The sequence below is a fragment of the Myxocyprinus asiaticus genome, chromosome 15 (assembly GCF_019703515.2).
Source record: "Myxocyprinus asiaticus isolate MX2 ecotype Aquarium Trade chromosome 15, UBuf_Myxa_2, whole genome shotgun sequence".
In the NCBI taxonomy this organism is placed as follows: Eukaryota; Metazoa; Chordata; class Actinopteri; order Cypriniformes; family Catostomidae; genus Myxocyprinus; species Myxocyprinus asiaticus.
This window is the reverse complement of record NC_059358.1, coordinates 24257351-24278690: the sequence shown is the minus strand read 5'-3', so window position 1 is coordinate 24278690 and position 21340 is coordinate 24257351. Positions and strand designations below refer to the sequence as shown.

At 37.9% G+C, this 21340-nt stretch overlaps 3 protein-coding genes across 3 annotated transcripts; 1 reads left to right on the top strand and 2 right to left on the bottom strand.

Moving 5' to 3' along the window:
* The first annotated feature begins 70 nt into the window (after nt 1–70).
* LOC127452418 (zinc finger protein 585A-like) lies at nt 71–5774 on the top strand. The gene is made up of 2 exons (XM_051717831.1): nt 71–449; nt 1875–5774. The coding sequence occupies exon 2, from the start codon at nt 1920–1922 to the stop codon at nt 4953–4955; it is 3036 nt and encodes a 1011-aa protein (XP_051573791.1). The 5' UTR covers nt 71–449; nt 1875–1919; the 3' UTR covers nt 4956–5774.
* LOC127452456 (trypsin-3-like) lies at nt 5775–7298 on the bottom strand. Its single transcript, XM_051717904.1, has 5 exons — nt 7217–7298; nt 6885–7044; nt 6384–6637; nt 6104–6240; nt 5775–5996 (listed from the first exon to the last, which is right to left on the bottom strand). The coding sequence occupies exons 1-5, from the start codon at nt 7254–7256 to the stop codon at nt 5847–5849; spliced, it is 741 nt and encodes a 246-aa protein (XP_051573864.1). The 5' UTR covers nt 7257–7298; the 3' UTR covers nt 5775–5846.
* A 2232-nt stretch (nt 7299–9530) lies between these two features.
* On the bottom strand, nt 9531–11766 carry LOC127452455 (trypsin-3-like). Its single transcript, XM_051717903.1, has 5 exons — nt 11637–11766; nt 11167–11326; nt 10643–10896; nt 10019–10155; nt 9531–9800 (listed from the first exon to the last, which is right to left on the bottom strand). The coding sequence occupies exons 1-5, from the start codon at nt 11674–11676 to the stop codon at nt 9651–9653; spliced, it is 741 nt and encodes a 246-aa protein (XP_051573863.1). The 5' UTR covers nt 11677–11766; the 3' UTR covers nt 9531–9650.
* Between the last annotated feature and the right edge of the window lie 9574 nt (nt 11767–21340).

Sequence of the window (21340 nt, the reverse complement as noted above, 5' to 3'; positions counted from 1 at the left end):
TTTACTTTATAAAGTCAATACTGTGTGACAGATTTATTCAAATTAGGCATACAAAAATAGTCTAAATGTCTGTATTCAGGGCGGGGATGGGTCTGAATAGCAATATCTTTCATTCTGTAAGATATATATTATTTTCCTAAATTATTTAATGCTATATATTTCCACTTAAATATTAATCAATTAATTAAATTCATGATGCGGGAATACATTTTATGGCATAGGAGTAACATTAACAGTCTCGTTTTAATTTCAATCATGCTAGAATGTTTAACGTAAATAAAACAAAAATATTATTATTTATTATTATTATTATTATTATTATTATTTTTTTTTTTTCTGACGAAGACGTCGAATGGACTTTTATTGGGAACGGAAACGGAAACTGCATTTGTTTTGTGTGTTTGCGTCGGAACGTAGTTCATTGGTTCTGAAAAGAAAGACCATAAAAGGTTGGTGTGAGCTTGGTCCTGTGTTTTTCTTTGTTTTGCGTTATTTGTTCAGATATACTAATCTAACAGGTTCAGACAGAAGCTCCGTTTGTGTCAACGATTAAACAATGAGTAGTTCTTTTTTTACATGAGTGGTGTAAAAAAAAAATCAGTTTTAGTATTGAGGTTTTGACTTGTGTAAGGTTATTCTATTCACATTATGTTTAAACTCATCGAGTGAATTAAAACTTCGCTTTTGTAATTAAAGACCATTTTTAACGACAGATTGGTGCTGAAGCAGCAGTTGTATTAGGAGATGCAGGATTGCCTGTAACGGACCATGCATGCATTAATTACCGTACTGCATTACAGTGCAACACCCACGGTCGATCAATGACAGTTATTTTATTGGCCTATGCCAAAAGCCTCAAATGCAAGATCAGACCGACTGTTTCTTGCTCCGCTATCTGCAGCACAACGGAGAAAGAAAATATATTTTGCCCGAGTTGTGAGGCTGTATTGTACCGTGATACAATAAAATCAAAGATTTAGATTGCGTTATCTTTGCTGGTTGCACACAAAACCAATATACAATAATTGAAAATAAACATTTATGATTTATAATAAGGTCACCCAGTTTCAACAACGAATTTATTGCAAAAATTTACATATTTTAACGTAGTGTTTGTTTTGCACTTGTAGCAGTGCATAATGCATCATATTATGAAAAAGATATGTGGTAATAAATTAATGAATCAAACTTTCCCACGATGTTTGATATGGGTTTCCATGTATCAAACGTTATATATATATATATATATATATATATATATTATTATTATTATTATTATTTTATTGTTATATACCTTTATGCGAGAAGAGACAAATTATATATAATTGGGGAATTGCTCATAGTAACTATAATTTTAACTAAAAATGCCAACATTTGACTATGACATTAGGTGGATCATACAATGTGAATAATGTTAAACTGTTAAACTTTTTTGCATTGACACATTTACATGGTAAATACAAAAATGTGGACTAATACATTTCAATATTTGTGATTTATATGTTGCTTGTAAAAAAAAAAAGGTATTTGTCGTAATTCATGGCAACTTTTTCATTCAAAGGAGAAAGATGTTTTTTGCCCACACAATGGTGTAGTTGCTTACTGCTAAAACTATCTAGTCAAATACTGACCCCTTGACTGACAAGACATTTAGTCAGTGGCTAGGTTTTTTTTTTTTTTTTTTTTCTTCTCATTTGTGTGGTGTACCACCTGGTAGCCCTGCTCACTGTGAAATCTCATTGGTCCTAAATCCAGCTTCACATAACTGTAGATTAAACATCACTTTTGCTCTTTTGTCATTTGGTCACTCTGCAGATTACTGTCAATTTTATGTTTGGTTTATAATCTCTTTTTCCATCTTTGTTTAATTTCAGCTTGAGTGGGGGGAAATTCCGACACCTGCAGACGAATCGCACATCATGCTTGAAGGAGAGGAGAAGAGGCAAGAAACCAACTTGAATGAGGCAGAAACCAAGGACCAGGCTTCGATGAGAAGAGGGATGGGGGGATTACTTTCAAAAGGTCTTGCATCAAGCTCCCAGTCACCTGCAGTTACTGATGTTCGACCTGAGTGTTTGCCCTGTAACCTTGATGAAAACGAGAGAGAAAAAAGCTCCAGTGAAACAGATGGAAATACCTTTCCAGAACAATTAAATGCTTCTGATTTTACCCCTGTCAAAGAGACTGTCATGGATGCTCAGAAATGTTTGGATGACTGTGATGTTTTGACTGAGCCAAACAGATATTCTGATAGCCTTTCCAGCACTACAGTCAATGAGCCAAAATCATTGCCACTTAATGCAGGATTAGATAAACCACAAATGGATGCAAATCTGTCTGTTAAAACAGATGAAATCTTAACAAGTAATCAGTCAGAAAGAAAGTCTGACAGTTATGAAGGCCAGCCTTTAACATCTATGGAAGGTCAGAAAACCATATTAGAAGAGGGAGATTCTGACAAAAACATCCATGACAATACTGCAGATGCAAAAGTTTCAGACATTGAAAATCAAGTAGTATTACATGTCATGCGCTTTGAAGCATTAAATCAAAATGATGAAGCATCAGATAATGCCAGTCTAGATGATTCAGTTGAGAAAACACCCTCAGAGAATTCATCCCCTACACTTGTATCTTTGCAAGAGACAAATTCAGAGGACAATTACCAGAAACCTTTGAGTGACGACAATGCTGAGGCAAACGCTATGGAGATGATCACAGAACGTAAACGTGGGCATTCTTCCTTTTCTCGGGGACGCCCACGCAAAGAAAAACAGATCATCAAGTGTGAATACTGTGGCCGCCCATTCAATCATTCCTCAGCATATATCATTCATCGGCGTGTTCACACAGGTGAGAAGCCCTTCAACTGCCCGAATTGTGGCAAAGCCTTTGCTCAACTCTCCAACCTTCGATCTCACGCCAGAGTCCATAAATGCAAAATTCGGAGTCGTAAACATGGACACAGATACCAAAGTAGAGCCACAACTGGGGAAACTGTGAACACGAGCCATGTGAGCACGGCAGACAAAGCGGAAAATTACTATCATAGTAATCCAATTATCTCTCCTAAAAGGAGGAGAAGAAGAGGGAGAGGGAAAGGGAATCTCCATACTTGTCCGATCTGTGGCAAAGTCTTTTGTTACAAATCGGTCCTTAAAATCCATCTCCGGATTCACAGTGGAGAAAAGCCATATTCATGTAAAGTGTGCGGCAAATCATTTACACAGCAATGTACTGCCCGTGTCCATGAGAGAGTGCATTGGTCCATCAAGCCTTTCCTGTGTTCAAAATGTGGAAAGGGATTTTCTCAGATTGGACCCTTAAAAGTACACACTTGTGAAGGTAAAAGACACCTACATGCATCCTTAAAAGATATGGAAATGGCTGGTGTTATAACCTTCAAATGTCACATTTGCAAAAGATGCTTTGACACCAGAGATGAGTATGAATTACATCTGCAAGGACACGCAGATGCCAAACGTTATAAGTGTGACCGTTGTAAGCAGGCATTTAGTGTTCTCTCTGAGCTACATGCACATGGAAAGCATTGCTTGTCCATGAGGCTTGCAAAACCAAAGGTTTCTGGTCACAATTCTGCTCACAGGTTACAGCCCAAAAACTCCCTGACAATAAAAGCAAATCCCACATTTTCTCATATAAAATCTCCCACAACTTCCCGAAAAGAGCTTTCCCCGCCAAAGAAGCTCAAACGATCTGCCTCTGTACTTACTTGCCCTCCTAAGGTCATGGTCACCTCCACATATGAGCCACAGAGAAGCCGCTTTCTCAGTCAGCCAAGCAAATCTAGCTATTTTGTTTCTCAGTTGAATGGGACAGACCGAAAAGCAGATCCAAGAAAGTACTTCTGTCCACGATGTGGGCGAATATTCAGGCATGTTGGACGACTGAGAGCCCATATGCTTAATCATTCACGGGATCAAGGCTTCTCCTGCAGTGATTGTAGCAGGACTTTTAAAAATTGGAGAAAATTTTGGATTCATCAGCGGCTGCATAGACAGAGCAGAGGGCGCTTTTTTTGTCCAAAGTGTGGTCAAGGGTTTCGATTTATGGGCTTGTACAATGAACATTTGCAACAGCATCCAGAATTTAATGCACACATTTGTCCATTCTGTCCTCATACCTTCTCAAATGCACAACTTTTGAGGAATCACCAGCAAGAATGGCATCGGTCAAGTATGCCTTATGTTTGTGATGTTTGTAGTAAAGGTTTTGCAAGTGCGGTCATTCTTAAGCGACACAGAGTTGTTCACTGTACAAACAATCAGATGGAGACAACTTACATAGTTGATCTGCAGCCCACTGTACGTCCCTACGAATGTGGTTCATGCAGTGCTAGTTTTGAGACCCTGGAATTGCTTTTCCACCATCAGTTCTCCCACAATTCTGCAGAGAAAGGACCAATATTAAGGAAAGGCACAAATGTTTGGAAGCAGCACCTTGAAATGGAGGAATGTTCTCACTTCCAGCTAAATCAATCTCACCACCTCAAACATCATAGCTGTGACTATTCACCCAGCTTATGTGATGATCAGACACAAGATAACATCCTCCCATTCTCCCCTTCAAACGGTGCAGAAATACCTCATTCTTCACCACACACTGGTCCCATGCCTTTACATCTAGCACTACAGCAGCAGCAAAAAATGAACACAGATGCCCAAAGCCCCATCAAGATGTTACCTCATCTGCCATCAGGTCCCCATTCCATTCCTCATTCTCAAAATAATGAGGCACAAGTGGTTAAAACACCAACACATGCTAATGACAAATGTCTAACAACGGAAGAATTCAGTGGCTCAAGCCAATCACCATCCATAGTGAAGAAAGAGAAGAAATCTGGTGACTTAGTTTGCACAGAATGTAGTGCTTGTTTTTCCAACCTTCTTGCATTGCATGCACATTACTTCAAACATGCCAGAGGAGACATATAAATATCCCATATGAATATCTCTTTTTTTCAGTCTGTATGTGGTATTGTATGGCAGTCACCTAGTTCTGTAGCTGTAACTTTAGTAAATGTGTGCTATATATAACCATTATGTATGTGCTTTTTAAAGAAAAAGACATCCATCTTTGTTAAAACAGTTCTGTAGACATTGGACTAGGAATTACCTGCGATGGGCAATTTTATTTTATTGAAGAGATCCTAAAAATTTCTGGGGTTTTTTGTAGTTGTAATTGACACATTTATCTGAACCTTTTACTGTTAACAAATTAAAGTCCTGACTGATTTTGTTTAAATTGATCAGGTTTTATATGTTACGAGAAAATGTATATGCATGTTCAAAGAAGGTTATTTTGAGGATATTTTGAATGTTTTAGTCATTCCACAAATTTCACACTTGTTAAGGAATCTGACAGGAGTAAATACATCATGACATTTTAACACATCCTGTCATTTAGTATCGAGATTTAAAAATGTTCACATATCGCCTTCTACTTGATGATTTGGACTGCACATTCCTTTTTAAGGCAAAATCCTAACCAGTATAATAAAACATAAAACCTGACCTGGACTGGGATTCCCAAAAGTATCGCAAGCTTAAGTTGATTGTAGAGACCATTGGCACCAATGGTTTCTACAATCTACTTAGTTTTACGATGCTTTTGGGAAACACAGCCCAGACTTCTAAAGAAAAACTGCACTATTTAAAGAAATAGTAATGAAATGTGGATGAATTCTTACTGTAAATATGCAAACATCTGTGTTCTCTTAAAACTCAGCCAATTATAAATAATACAACAACAAATTTTTTATGTTTGTTCTCAGACATTTATTTAAGCTTGTCCATTGATATTGCAACACACCATGAGTATGGTTCCTAATTGGAGTTGACAGTGTCTCTGATCCAGGAGTTGTAGTTGCAAACCTTGGCATAGACACCAGGTTTGTTTCTCTGGGCACAGCCGTAACCCCAGGACACAATACCCTGCAGCTGGTTGTTGCACACCAATGGGCCACCAGAGTCTCCCTGTAAGACACGTGTTTTAGATAACGCAATGATTGTTATAAACAACAGAAACAGCCTCTCTGGCGATTCTGAGTGACATTGCAATGTGTAACTAGCAGAGACCGTACCTGGCAGGAGTCCTTGCCGCCCTCCAAGAAGCCAGCACAGAACATGTTGGAGGAGATCTGACCTGGGTAGGCGTTTTTGCAGGAGCTGTCACTCAGTATAGGAGCCCACAGGCACATTAGACGGCTGGGGTAGTTGCCTAGTGAAAAACCAAATGACCATCAGATGAATTTGTATGTTTATTGGGTTATTTCGGGTTTAGATAATTTTACTGTGGGTTGGCTTGGATTTACGCATCCAGTTTAATTCCATACATCATTCCATAAGTGTAATGGAACTTACTTCCACTTGCGCTCATGTTACCCCATCCGGAGATCAGGCAGTTGGAACCAGCTCCAGCACAGCTTGAAGGCAGAGCAATAGTCTGAACGTAACTGTTCAGGGTGGCAGGCTGGCTCAGCTTGATCAGCATGATGTCATTGTCCAGATTATTACTGTTGTAACGGGGGTGCCTGATGACTTTGGCAGAGTTGATAAACTGCTCAGTGCCCTCTGTAGCATCAATGTTATGCTCACCAAGACGCACCTGGACACGGCTGGGTTCATATTATGCACAAATAATTAATTAAACATGAAACTCCTTAACATGTCTTCACATTTGTTTTATTGAGTCTAAGTAAATGTGCACTTTGTTAGCTAAGGTGTAAGCATTTTTAAGAAATATTGTGGCCACATATTATGACTTATTTACCTCTTTGAGTTCCAATGTTGAATCTCTATTAGGTCGATTCTTATATATACATTATGCACACATGTAAGAAAAGAATACAGAATTTCTCTTACGACTTGTAACAGTGAGCAGCAGACACGACCCAGAGGTTGCTGATCAGAGAGCCACCACAAAAGTGGTACCCACTATTCAGAGAAACCTGGTATGGAACACCATTCCTTGTACACTCAAATCCCCCGACAATTTTATCATCCTCATCAAGAGGAGCGGTATCTGAGAAAACATAAGATATTGTTATATAATATACCTACACGGATCTGCAGAATATTTTATTGAACAGAGCAGCACACAAAAATTAACTAATCATGAATGTTAGCACTTTTATGTGAGATCCTAAAAACTCAAATATGTACCAATTTCAGTCTTCCCTGATCAGATTACTTACAGGCCACAGCAAAAAGAGCCAGAAGAATGAGAGCTTTCATATTGCCTGAGAGTCATGCTTTGAATGTTCCAAGACCCACCTTATATACTCTGCCTACTCCAATGCTGCCGATAATACTCAAGGACATACATACATTTCTGTTCATTAACTAAGCCTTGAATAGTAACTAGTGTGTGAATCCAGCATATGGTTTGACATAATGTGCAGAACATTTTCTACCTAGCACATTTTGTAGAAAATTATACATCAAATCATCAATTAATGTTGATCAATTACCGTTATTAATATGTAACCAAAAATTACCTTTTCTACTTGATTTTTTTGTTGTTGCAGTAATTACTTAAAAAGCCAGGTAATTTTTGGTTACATATTAATAACGTTTGTCATGAGGCAAACATTACTAATGTGCTCTTTATAGCAAAAGACATATGTGTTTGTACATGCTGATTTAGTACAGTAAAAAAGTTAAGATTAAGAGGGGTTTTTTCACGTTAATCTAATTATTTATTTATCATTATTTTTATATATTTTTTATTATTTATTTATTTTTGGTCATAACCAACTCATCGATTTTGAAGCTAAGGTGATCAATATATAAAATTCTTGACTGAAGTCTTTCATAAAATGATCAACTTATTTATCTTAAGAGAAAATTTACATGGAATTTCAAGGGTATAAAAGGGTCTTGAAAAACTAAAGCTTTTCTGTGTTGCACATGGCAAACAGTTTTAGTATCTGTTATTTTTAATTGTAGATTTTTTGGGGGCAATTTATTTCTTCCAAGTTTGAAATAAATTCAAAGATTTTGATGTTTTCATGCACTAATGTCTCTGAATGACAAATGCCATCCATCTGTACTGTGAGTGGGTTAACCAACTAATATTTGTGAATCAATGCCACAGAATATCAGTCTCAAAAGTTATTAGATGCAAAAGCACATTCACATATATTTTCAATGCAGAGTACAAGTGCAAACAGCTTGACATGTGCATTGAATTACAGATTTGAAATGATCTGAGTGTATTTGTTTAATGTATTTTCCTTTTTTTATTTCTTCATCTTTCTTTTTTTTTTTTTTTTTTTTTTTTTTTTTTTTTACTGTGGTGAGAACTGACCAATGTTTAAAATAGAGGGGAGGGGGGATTCACTTTAAGAACTTTCTGTCCAGGATATGCTGTATATTTACAAACGCAGAAATTTAATATGAACGGTCAGATAATGGGATTTTCTGCAAGTAGCTGGAATTAGTGTTACAGCCCTCCACCCATGATGTGTTACTTTAGAGAGTAGATGTTTAGAAAAGCATTTATTTTTTTAGAGATGTGCAAGAGTGATCAGAATGATTGGTGAGAAGTGAGAACGACTATTTTATCTTTAAAACAAAGTGATAATTTCCCAAACATTTGTCTAGATCATTTTTGTCTCTCTACTCATTTTTAAAAACCCACATTAGGGATGATTGAGTGGACAGAATTAGGTACTCAATTAAAAATACAATTTATTCAAAACCATAGAGTCCATTGCAAGCTGTACTGTAACAAAATGTGAAACATGTCTGTTTCTAAAGCTCTAAATCTTGGCTTGTAACAGCATGTTTTTGTTTTTTTTTGTTTGTTTGTTTTTTTAATTTTTTTTATTGTCATCTCATTGGGAAATGTTCAACTGAATTAAACAGTCTGCTGTGGATTATCCGCATGTCACAGAGATTCTGCATTTGAAATTATTTTGAAAAAATCACAAAGTAGGTTTTAGATGTACTTTAATAGTCTGGAAAATCCATGTCAAAATAAAATCGGCATCATGCTTTTAAACTATGAAATATAGGTTAGAAGATCTTTGACATTCAACTTAGGAGAGTGCCAAAAATTATTTTTGTTCATACACCAAACTAGTAAGGCATTCATAGTAGGGAAAGCCTTAATTATAACATAGCTATTAACTTAAAAACAATCCACAAACCAATGTGTTGTTGTTTTTGTTTTTATTACTATTCATTTTGTTATCATTATTATTAATAATTATAATTACTGTATAATAATAATAATAATAATAACAAAGGTTTTAGGTTCAAATTTATAGGAATGTATAAAGGAAAGTTCCTCTTAGGTCATGTAACTGATCACCATTTCTTTTAGAATTTTCACCATTTTTAATTAAATACTCTAGGACATAAAAGCTGCATGCATAGTAACTAAAAAGGAATTAACAAAATGCTGTTTAAAATTGTTTCAGATGGTGTGTATATAGCATGTCATACTGCACAAAAAGTATTCAATGTCAACTACCCATAAACAAAAGACATACAAATCATTCATTTGTAGTTTTAACTCAAACATTTATTTGGCTAGTCATGTGATATTGACTGTGTGGCAGTATGGACCAATACTAGAATGGTATGGTTTTGGTAACATCTTTGATGATTAATTGGATTTGATTAATTGGAGTTAATGGTGTTTCTGATCCAAGTGGTATAGTTGCAAACCTTGGTATAGACTCCAGGTTTGTTCCTCTGGGCACAGCCATAGCCCCAGGAAACAATACCCTGGAGCACATTGTTGCATGCCACTGGACCACCAGAGTCACCCTGTAAAAGAGAAGCATTTTATTGTGGAGTTATGATTGAGTAACTAATTGCACCCAGGTGAACATAGAATTTATCACACAGTGCAGCTAATCCACCTCCATGCGAATTGGATGTCAGAATCTCTGAGACATCCCATTTGGATTATTATTATATTTTTTCAAAATAATCATATTAGTGTGACATTAAAATGTGCAGTACATTAACTAGCAGGATCTTACCTGGCAGGAGTCCATGCCTCCCTCCATGTAGCCGGCACAGAACATGTTGGAGGTGATCTGACCTGGGTAGGCATTTCTGCAGGTGGTGTCACTCAGGATAGGAGCCCGCAGGCACATCAGACGACTGGGGTAGTTGCCTAAATAAAGACAAAATAATCCTTTGAGACAAGTCAGGTCACTCACCATGCCTGTGAGTGCACCTCTCCAGAATGGTTGGTCTAGATTATGATCAAATAACATATATCAAATAAGCAATAAAATTTGACAAAAATTATATCATAAATTGTGCTTCTTTAGCTCAAATCACACAAAAAAAAAATGTCCAGGCAGGTCCAGCTACTGTGCTTGCACTATTGTGAGAAAATAGAAAGCTGATATCCATTTCAAAAAGGTCATTGACTCTTTTATTGACTGTAAGTCAGGACTTCCATTCTTACACCCGCCAGATTTAGCGCTGTAATTTCTCCCATTCATTTGTATTCCAGCGGCCCGTCTCAACCTAGAATGTCTCTACTCTCTAGTATGAAATACTTTTTCAGGTGTAGATTATTTTTGGATGGTCTTATAACTTTTGCCTGGCTTACAATAAGTTACATTATAGTGGTAAAAGTTAAGGTCACTCACTTCCACTCGCGCTCATGTTACCCCATCCAGAGATCAGGCATTCAGTACCAGATGCAGCACAACTTGAAGGCAAAGCAATAGACTGAACATAACTGTTCAGAGTAGCAGCTCGACTCAGTTTGATCAGCATGATGTCATTGTCCAGATTGTTGCTGTTGTAACTAGGGTGCCTGATGACTTTGGCAGAGTCGATGAACTGCTCAGTGCCCTCGGTAACATCAATATTATGCTCACCAAGACGAACCTGGACACGGCTGAGTATAGATTCAAGGGTGTAAGATTTGCTACACAAAATAAACATAAATTTGCACAGTGTGCAAATATTTACTTAACGTTTAGCACATATGAACCAGACTTTTATTTATAAATTACAAGCTGACACAAAACCATACTGCGGCCTATGACGGTTGGATAGATTGACATCCTACAACCTTGTAGTTTCATAAATACATTTGTAACAAGCGTTGACAGTAACAATAACAAGTTTTTTGTTTGCTGTGCATTTAATTAAAAATTTCACTTACGACTTGTAACAGTGAGCAGCAGACACGACCCAGAGGTTGTTGATCAGAGAGGCACCACAAAAGTGGTATCCGCTATTCAGAGAAACCTGGTATGGAACACCATTCTTAGTACACTCGAATCCACCGACAATTTTATCATCCTCATCAAGAGGAGCGGCATCTGAGAAACAAAAAGATAAAAACATGAAATGAAAATATTCTGAAAGCATACATAAGCTATGCCTAAACATAACTGTCAGTCAGCACTCCTACTGTATGTAAACATACTTTAAGTGAAGTTCATTTAAAACTGTTCAAATAGAAATCTAATTTCCCCAAACTACATGTAACTACTATCATGTTACAAACTGTGTGCATTAACACAATATAGATTATTTTTCAATGATTACAGGATTATTTAAATAACCTTTTAAACAGTATTAGCTTTGTACTAGTCCAGTCTATATCTTATATCTTATCACTATACATACATGCCACAGCAAACAGGCCTAAAAGAATGAGAGCCTTCATGGTTTTCCTGCCCTGGTTGATGACTTGGATAGCCACAGACCCACTTTATATACCTAACCTACTCCAAAGCTTGAGATAAATCTCAAGAACATTAATCCACTTGTTGACATTAAGCCGTAAATAGTAACTAGTGTGCGAATCTAACATGTGGTTTGACATTGACACAATATGATGCACAGTGCTTTCTCTCCCAAGGAATGCACTGGTTATTAGAAATACATTTCCATTAATTCTTTGTACAAAATAAATAATTTTTTCTACATAAAACAGAGTAAATAATCTGATTTTACTAAAAAGATTTGATTACATTTATAATGGCAGCAACAGCATTACGATAAAAGACACTAATATTCAATAAATTGTTATCAATAAAGGGAAATGTATTATTATTGATAATTACTGGAATGAACAATTCTTCCAAGTAGCATAGCTCATTGTCATAATGGTATGCTGTCAAAGCAGGGTCTTTAATATAGAATGAAAGGTGTGTATTTATAATCATTTTACAATGACTTTGCGCACAGCTCATCCAATCAGAATTCACAGAAGTAATTAATATTTTATCATCTAAAGTGTCTGGGTACCTTAATGTCTAGGTACCTAATCTAGGTAAAACGTTAGGTACAGAAATCTGTTTATTTACCTCTTTTTACTTTGCCCCAAAAAACCTTAGCTTTTTACTTGGGATCCTAATGAGGGGCTGTATGCAATAATGATAATGTTCTTTCCTTGTAATAATGGGCTTTGGAATAAGCAGTCATGGTTGTTTGAAAATCATGAAATGTTTATTCAGATATTTTTACTCATACCTTGTTTGTCAGGAAGTATGGGCTCAGCATAGGTTTTGTTTAAATTATTTCGTACATTTGATAATGATTGTTGTTGCCTAAATTAGCAAAAACACCAGTGTTCTTCACAGCATAGATAATATACCCTGCAGGCACTCTTTGCACAGAAAAGGGTTACTAGAGTTGCCTTAAAATACACAGAGAAAGATGAAATAATGAGAGACTAGTGAAAGTTTAATAATAAATTAAAATGAAAATAAATACATAAAAATACACAAATTGGGTCAGCTGAGGTCAAATAACCTCTTCTAAGTTGCCTTTGAATGTTGGTTCACCATTTGAACATTGGTAATTTCTACTTATCATTTTGCGTTTATTTACAACAAAATTTGCTATTACCATTTTAATGAGGATATGGGCTTTTTTTTAATTGAGATCATATGTGACCTCACAGATACCATATACAGTACCATTACACAGATGCCATCAAGTGAACAATGAACATTTTACATAAAAAGGAGGTGGATAGAAAAACAACAACAAAAATTTTTAAAAAAACTGATAGTTCAGACTCTATATTCTAACTGGATGAGCTGCAATTCATAAAGGTTGAAAAATTATATAAACACACACCTGTGCATTCAAGCAGCATACATTTAGGCTGCTGAAATACATTACTTAGCAGAAAAATTCTTAATTCTGATTATCATTAATAAAAAATGTAACAGTTTAGTGAACATTGGGGTCTTTTTATCATTATTGCTGTTGCTGCAATTCTATAAAAAGAATAAGCAACTTGAAGTCCGCTTTGTTTTTTGCCTGAGAACACCACTTGTCCACATTAAAATCTGTGTGCCTCTCGTGGCTTATAGTTTTAATATACTTGTTCTTGATGCTATGTGTGAGGTAAAATCTTGGTTTGACTTTTGACTCCACTGGCAATACCAGCACAACAGATAAATTATTAGCATTTGTGGGAGTATACAGGTGGTAAGGAAGGCCATGTGAGTATAAAAACAAACACACATTGCTATTCCTCTTTGTTTACCTAACATCTGAATTAATACATGGACCTTTTTTATTGGATATAAATGCACATTTTAAATTACTATTTTGAGTAAAACACACGCACGCACGCACGCACGCACCCACGCACACACACACACACACACACACACATATATATATCTGCCATATGCTCAAGGCAACATTTAAATAAGTTTCCAATTTAAACAGTCTGGACACTTTAGTCCATACCGAGTGTAAATGCGAAATAACGGGGTGTAACTTAACTTTTCCAATTAGTTTGATAGAGATGCTTTGCAATGGCGAAATAGGGGCAAGAACTGCCTGTTCAATAACAAACCAGGGAGGGGCTCTCTCAGGTGGAAGTGACCAATGAGCCAAATGTCTGAGACTGAACGCATAGTAATAAAACAAAATCTTGGGTAGGCCTAGCCCACCTTTGTCAATCGGCCTATGTAGCTTATTAAAATGCAATCTGGGATGTTTACCATTCCAAATGAAGGACTTCGCTATGCTATTGAATTGCTTGAAATAAGAGAGGGGGACATCTACAGGTAGGGACTGTACCAGGTAGTTACATTTTGGAATTCAATTCATTTTAATAACATCGGTTAGCCAAAATTTTTGACAATATTTTTACATCTAGTTGGATCAGGGAGATTGGACGGTAACTTTTACACTCGCTTGGATCTTTGTCCTTTTTAAGAATCAGACTGATCCGGGCTTGTGTCATGGTTGGGGGAAGCTTTCCAATCTTTAATGATTCAGTATAAACTTCTAACAAAAGTGAGCCAGTTCTGTAGCATAGGATCTAAAAAATTCAGGCAATTCAAAACCATCTGGCCCCGGAGCCTTACCAGTAGGTAGGGACTTAATTACCTCGTCAAGCTCCTCCAAGGTTATCTCAGAATCAAGAGAGTTTTTTTGCTCAATCGTCAGTTTAGGAAGTTCTAATGGTTCCACAAAGTTTCTAATATCTTCATCAGTAGACGAAGACGTGGAACTATAAAGATCAATGTAGAACTCTTTAAAGGCATTATTAATATCAATGGCTGAGGTAAAAATTTCACCACCAGCAGATTTCACTGAGGGAATGATAGAAAGAGACTCTCTCTGCTTTATATATCTAGCCAAAAGCTTCCCTGCTTTGTCACCTGACACAAAGTATGACTGTCTTGCCCTGAATAACCAAAACTCCACTTTCCGCGACAAAATAGTATTATATCTATATTTAAATTGGGTCAATTCTCTGAGGCCATCAGCTGACATACGGCGGTTCAGCTATGCCTCTGCACTTTTAATATTTCCTTCCAACTCCACAAGTTCTCGTGCTTTGGATTTTTTGGTGAATGAGGCATACTGTATGATCCGACCCCTAAGAACCGCCTTAAGTGCCTCCCAAGCCACGCCCACAGAGGATACGAGGACTAGTTGGTCTCCATATAAACATTGATTTCAGTCTTTAACATTTGTTGGAAATCAGGATTTTGCAAAAGGGACACATTAAGGCGCCAACTATATGATTTCTTTTTCTCTGTATATGGCAACACCTCTAAACTCACCAGGGCATGATCTGAGACTAAGATATTTCCAATTGAGCAATCAACAACAGATGAAATGGGGGATTTGGATATCAAAAAAAACAAAAAAAAAACATCTATTCTAGAATAAATCTTATGGACTGATGAAAAAAAATGTATAGTCCCTACCAGATGGGTTCAAAAGTCTCCAAATATCCGTAAGACCAAGATTTTTACACATCCTATGAAGCGTCAATGTTGCTTCACTATGATCAAGGACAGAGTCCATCAAAAGATTAAAGTCTCCTCCCAATATTATATCATGAGGGGTGCCAGCGGTTTGTAACATCCCTTCAAGATCTATAAAAAAGCCCTGATCATCAGTGTTAGGTGCGTAAATATTAGCCAAAATCAACCTTTGCCCTTGAATTTCAGCTAACACAATAATGACTCTTCCTAATTTATCTTTAGTCTGTTTGAGACATTTGAATCGTAAATGTTTATTTACCAATATAATGACTCCCTTGCTCTTACTTGAGCCAGCACTAAAAAAAACATGTCCACTCCATATCTTCCCAAATTTTTCAGCTTCCTGGGGGGAAAGATGCGTTTCTTGAAGAAACACTATATCATATTTCTTATGCTTAAGAAAAGTAATAACCTTCCTTCTTTTTATGGGGTGCCCCAACCCATTTACATTCCATGTGGAGAGATATAGTACACTCACATTAACATTTGACATTTTGATATAATAGAAAAAATAAATTGTGTATGAAAAACAAAATTATACAGACCACATTCCCCATTAGTGAAGCAATCAAACCCCGAACTTCCCCTTGAACAAAACAAACAGAAAAAAGAAAAACGTGCGCATTAACCCCACGCACGAAAGCACCAACCGGCGACAATCCCTCTAAACTCAAAACGTCCATGAACGCCCACGAGCCCCCACGACAACTTTGCCATCGGATTGCTCAATTTTGCCTCACAAATTTGTGAGGCAAAATTACATAACAGAAAATACTTTGTAAAATAAACCCGGCAAATAGGAAGAATGAACACAAAGAATGTGTAGATTCATTCACAGAACTGTCTCGAAGATGTGATCTTCCACAAAACAATTTCCAGCCGATATAAACCATTCAGATTCCTCGGACAGACAGACGAGTGTTCCGTGAGCCAGCTGTTATGAATTCAGCGGATGACGTAATCATTACAATATCCCGTAAAAAACTAAAAACAAACTACAGCCAGCAGGAGGAATAAGCATGAAGAACGAACAGATTGATCCACAGCTGTTCCAAAGGAGTGTTATTCAACAGAACAAGCTCCAGCCGCTAGGCGGAGCCAACACAAAAAGAAACAAAATCGGCATCCCGGTTTCCTGGATGATTGAGTCAATTCACTCGGAGACCGCATAAAAGTATATACCATGACTTCACAATCCGTCAACTTTATAAAAGACATCCTTTGTGTGAGCATGTAGATATTTTGCGGTCATCCGTAGTGACCACTCTCAAACTGGACGGGAACTTCAATGCAAAAGTAATCTTTCATCAATGCAAAAGTTTCTTTAAGGAAAAGTGTTATTCACAAAACAAGCTCCAGCCACACGGTGGAGCCAACGCAAAAAACCAAAATGTCACCCAGCTTCCTCAAGAGTAAGTACAGCGAGTCAGACCCACTCACATGAGAAACATCCAACGGTTTACTCAGCCACTGAATCAGTAAAAGACATTGCTTGATTGGGACATATAAATACTTTGCGACCGACCTTCGTTTCTATTCTCAGTTTGGCTGGAAACATCAGAGCAAACAAGACCTTTTTCTGATGTTAGAGTTTCTTACATTCCTTGAACCAATCGCGTTTCTCTCGTGTCGAGTTCGCAAAGTCTGGGAACAAGAAAATATTATGGTTCTTCAAAGAAAGCTTCCCTTTGCTCCTCGCCTGAGGCAACACAAGATCTTTATCAGATGATCTCAGAAATCTGGCCAGAATCAATCGGGACCTGTCTCCCTCAGCAAATCTGTAAGCTGGGACTCTGTGAGCTCACTCGATTTCCAGCTTGTAGCCTGTTATGTCGAGCAGACTCTGGAAAAACTTGTCTAGGAATTTCACCATAACTCTGCCCTCCTCATGCTCAGGAATTCCAACAATTCAAATGTTATTCCTGTGGCTTCTATTCTCAAGATCTTCAAGCTTTTCAAGGAGATGTTCCAAATCAACTATGGTCGTGGGCGGATTAGCGGTAAATTCCCTCTCCGAAGATTCCCGAAAATCGATTTGTTTCTCAACATCAGTCACTCTTGTAACTAGCTGAGAGAATTTTATTTCCATTGCCGTAATTGATCGACGTATTACAGCGAGATCCTCCAAGTCATCAAGAATCTTCGTCAACATCACCGAAGTTGGACAACTGACAACTGACGCTGGATCACCTCTCACGCCGCCCCATCCAAATCGAGTCCCCGGTCTGTAGGCCTGTCGGGGCTTTCATCCTGAACACGTAAGTGTCTTTTAATGTCTCCAGAGCCCGAGGATTTTGACTTCTTTGCCATGTTTTGCATCAAAGAGCAAATGTGTAACTGGGTGTATTAAAATTCACCAGATTATAACATGAGAATAATTAAAAATTTTGCAAACTGCGCAGAGCTCGTCGCTCACACGTCTGCCCCTAGCATGGCATCACGTGACCTCAATTATGTACCATTTTTAAAGAAAACATGAGTGAGCAGGCAAAACACATTTCTTTGATTTCTTATGGGATTCATATTCAACTGTAGGTTATAACAGAATGGCACAATCATAAAAACAAAACATGGCAACAAATAAAAAAATGAAATGACCCCTGTTCAAAAGTCTGCATACCCTTAGTTCTTAATACTGTGTATTGCCCCCTTTAGCATCAATGACAACGTGCAGTCTTTTGTAATAGTTATCTATGAGGCCCCAAATTCTTGCAGGTGGTACAGCTGCCCATTCATCTTGGCAAAATGCCTCCAGGTCATGCAAAGCCTTTGGTCGTCTTGCATGAACCGCACGTTTGAGATCTACCCAGAGTGGCTCGATGATATTAAGGTCAGGAGACTGTGATGGCCACTCCAGAACCTTCACCTTTTTCTGCTGTAACCACTGGGTGTCAACTTGGCCTTGTGCTTAGGGTCATTGTCGTGCTGGAAATTCCAAGAGTGTCCCATGCGCAGCTTTCGTGCAGAAGAATGCAAATTGTCTGCCAGTATTTTCTGATAACATGCTGCATTCATCTTGCCATCAATTTTCACAAGATTCCCCGTGCCTTTAGAGCTCACACACCCCCAAAACATCAGTGAGCCACCAACATGCTTCACAGTGGGGATGGTATTCTTTTCACTATAGGACTTGTGTACTCCTCTCCAAACATAGCGCTTATGGTTGTGACCATAAAGCTCTATTTTGGTCTCGTCACTCCAAAATTACAGTATGCCAGAAGCTGTGAGTCGTGTCAAGGTGTTGTCGGGCATATTGTAACCGGGCTTTTTTGTGGCATTGCCGCAGTAAAGGCTTCTTTCTGGCAACTTGACCATGCAGCTCATTTTTGTTCAAGTATCGTCATATTGTGCTCCTTGAAACAACCACACTGTCTTTTCCTAGAGCAGCCTGTATTTCTCCTGAGTTTACCTGTGGGTTTTTCTTTGTATCCTGAACAATTCTTCTGGCAGTTGTGGCTGAAATCTTTCTTGGTCTACCTGACCTTGGCTCGGTATCAAGAGATCCCCGAATTTTCCACTTCTTAATAAGTGATTGAACAGTACTGACTGGCATTTTCAAGGCTTTGGATATCTTTTTATATCCTTTTCCATCTTTATAAAGTTCCATTACCTTGTTACTCAGGTCTTTTGACAGTTCTTTTCTGCTCCCCATGGCTCAGTATCTAGCCTGCTCAGTGCATCCACATGAGAGCTAACAAACTCATTGACTATTTATACACAGGCACTAATTGCAATTTAAAAAGCCACAGGTGTGGGAAATTAACCTTTAATTGCCATTTAAACCTGTGTGTGTCACCTTGTGTGTCTGTAACAAGGCCAAACATTCAAGGGTATGTAAACTTTTGATCAGGGCCATTTGGGTGATTTCTGTTATCATTATGATTTAAAAAGGAGCCAAACAACTATGTGATAATAAATGGCTTCATATGATCACTATCCTTAAATAAAAGACAATATTTTCAAAATCAATGCCAAAATTTCACAATTTCTGCCAGGGTATGCAAACTTTTGCGCACAGCTGTAATTTTTTAAAAATCCAAATAACTTTACAGATCATTATTGTAAAGGGTTTAAACAATATTTTCCATGCTTGTTCAATGAACCATAAACAATGAATTAAAATGCACCTGTGGAACATTCGTTAAGACACTAACAGCTTACAGACGGTAGGCAATTAAGGTCACTGTTATAAAAAAGTAGGACACTAAAGAGACCTTTCTACTGACTCTGAAAAACACCAAAAGAAAGATGCCCAGGGTCCCTGCTCATCTGCGTGAACGTGTCTTAGGCATGCTGCATGGAGGCATGAGGACTGCAGATGTGGCCAGGGCAATACATTGCAATGTCCATACTGTGAGATACCTAAGACAGTGCTACAGGGAGACAGGAAGGACATCTGATCATCCTCGCAGTGGCAGACCACATGTAACAACACCTGCACAGGATCAGTCCATCCGAATATCACACCTGCGGGCCAGGTACAGGATGGCAACAACAACTGCCCGAGTTACACCAGGAACGCACAATCCCTCAATCAGTGCTCAGACTGTCCGCAATAGCCTGAGAGAGGCTGGACTGAGGGCTTGTAGGCCTGTTGTAAGGCAGGTCCTTACCAGATATCACCGGCAACAACGTCGCCCATGGGCACAAACCCACCTTCGCTGGATCAGACAGGACTGGCAAAAAGTGCTCTTCACTGACGAGTTGTGGTTTTGTCTCACCAGGAGTGATAGTCGAACTCGCGTTTATCGTCGAAGGAATGAGCGTTACACCGAGGCCTGTACTCTGGAGCAGGATCGATTTGGAGGTGGAGGGTCCATCATGGTCTGGGGCAGTGTGTCACAGCATCATCAGACTGAGATTGTAGTCATTGCAGGCAATCTCAACACTGTGCGTTACAGGGAAGACATCCACCTCCCTCATGTGGTACCCTTCCTGCAGGCTCATCCTGATGTGACCCTCCAGCCTGACAATGACACCAGCCATACTGCTTGTTCTGTGTGGGATTTCCTGCAAGCCAGGAATGTCAGTGTTCTGCCATGGCCAGCAATCCCATTGAGCACATCTCAATCCCATTGAGCACGTCTGGGACCTGTTGGATCGGAGGGTGAGGGCTAGGGCCATTCCCCCCAGAAATGTCCGGGAACTTGTGCCTTGGTGGAAGAATGGGGTAACATCTCACAGCAAGAACTGGCAAATCTGGTGCAGTCCATGAGGAGGAGATGCACTGCAGTACTTAATGCAGCTGGTGGCCACACCAGATACTGTCTGTTATTTTTTATTTTGAGCCACCCCCCCCCCCCCCACCTTTGTTCAGGGACGCATTATTCCATTTCTGTTAGTCACATGTCTGTGAAACTTGTTCAGTTTATGTCTTAGTTGTTGAATCTTTTTATGTTCATACAAATATATACACATGTTAAGTTTGCTGAAAATAAAAGCAGTTGAAAGTGAGAGGACGTTTCTTTTTTTTTTTTTGCTGAGTTTAAATACCTTTTTTTTTGTTTTTGTTTTTTTGTTTACAAATTAGCTATGTACCTAAATATCACCAAGACCAGAGGTAGTTGTTACATGCCCGGGGAAGTTGTCATACGGAAATCTCAATACCATTAAATCTCAATATAAGTTTTAGAGTTAAAAATCCAATTGCATAAAGGTCTCTTTCCTCTAGCAGTGGTTATATGTTGATTAATTGATTATGGTTAAAAAAAAAAAAAAAGAAAAAAAAATTTAAATGATTGGTTGAATATTTAGCACATTTCTGCAAATTTTTTCCTCCAAACAATAATTACAAAATCTTATTCAAAATCCATTTTTACAATTGTATTGGGTAAACAAGGAGACAATATAAAAATACACTGAAATATCATAGGGCAAGGTTCAACTATGAAAGTGGATTTTAACAAAAGTTTTAACTGTGTTCTAAAAAGGAATTTTATATAAATTTCAGGTTGGGGCAAGTTGTTTTAAGTAGTTTAATGTAACTTTTATCCAAAGTGACTTATAGTGCATTCAATATATTCATTTGGTCATATGTGTTTCACTGGGAATCACATTCATGACCTTGACATTGCAATGTGC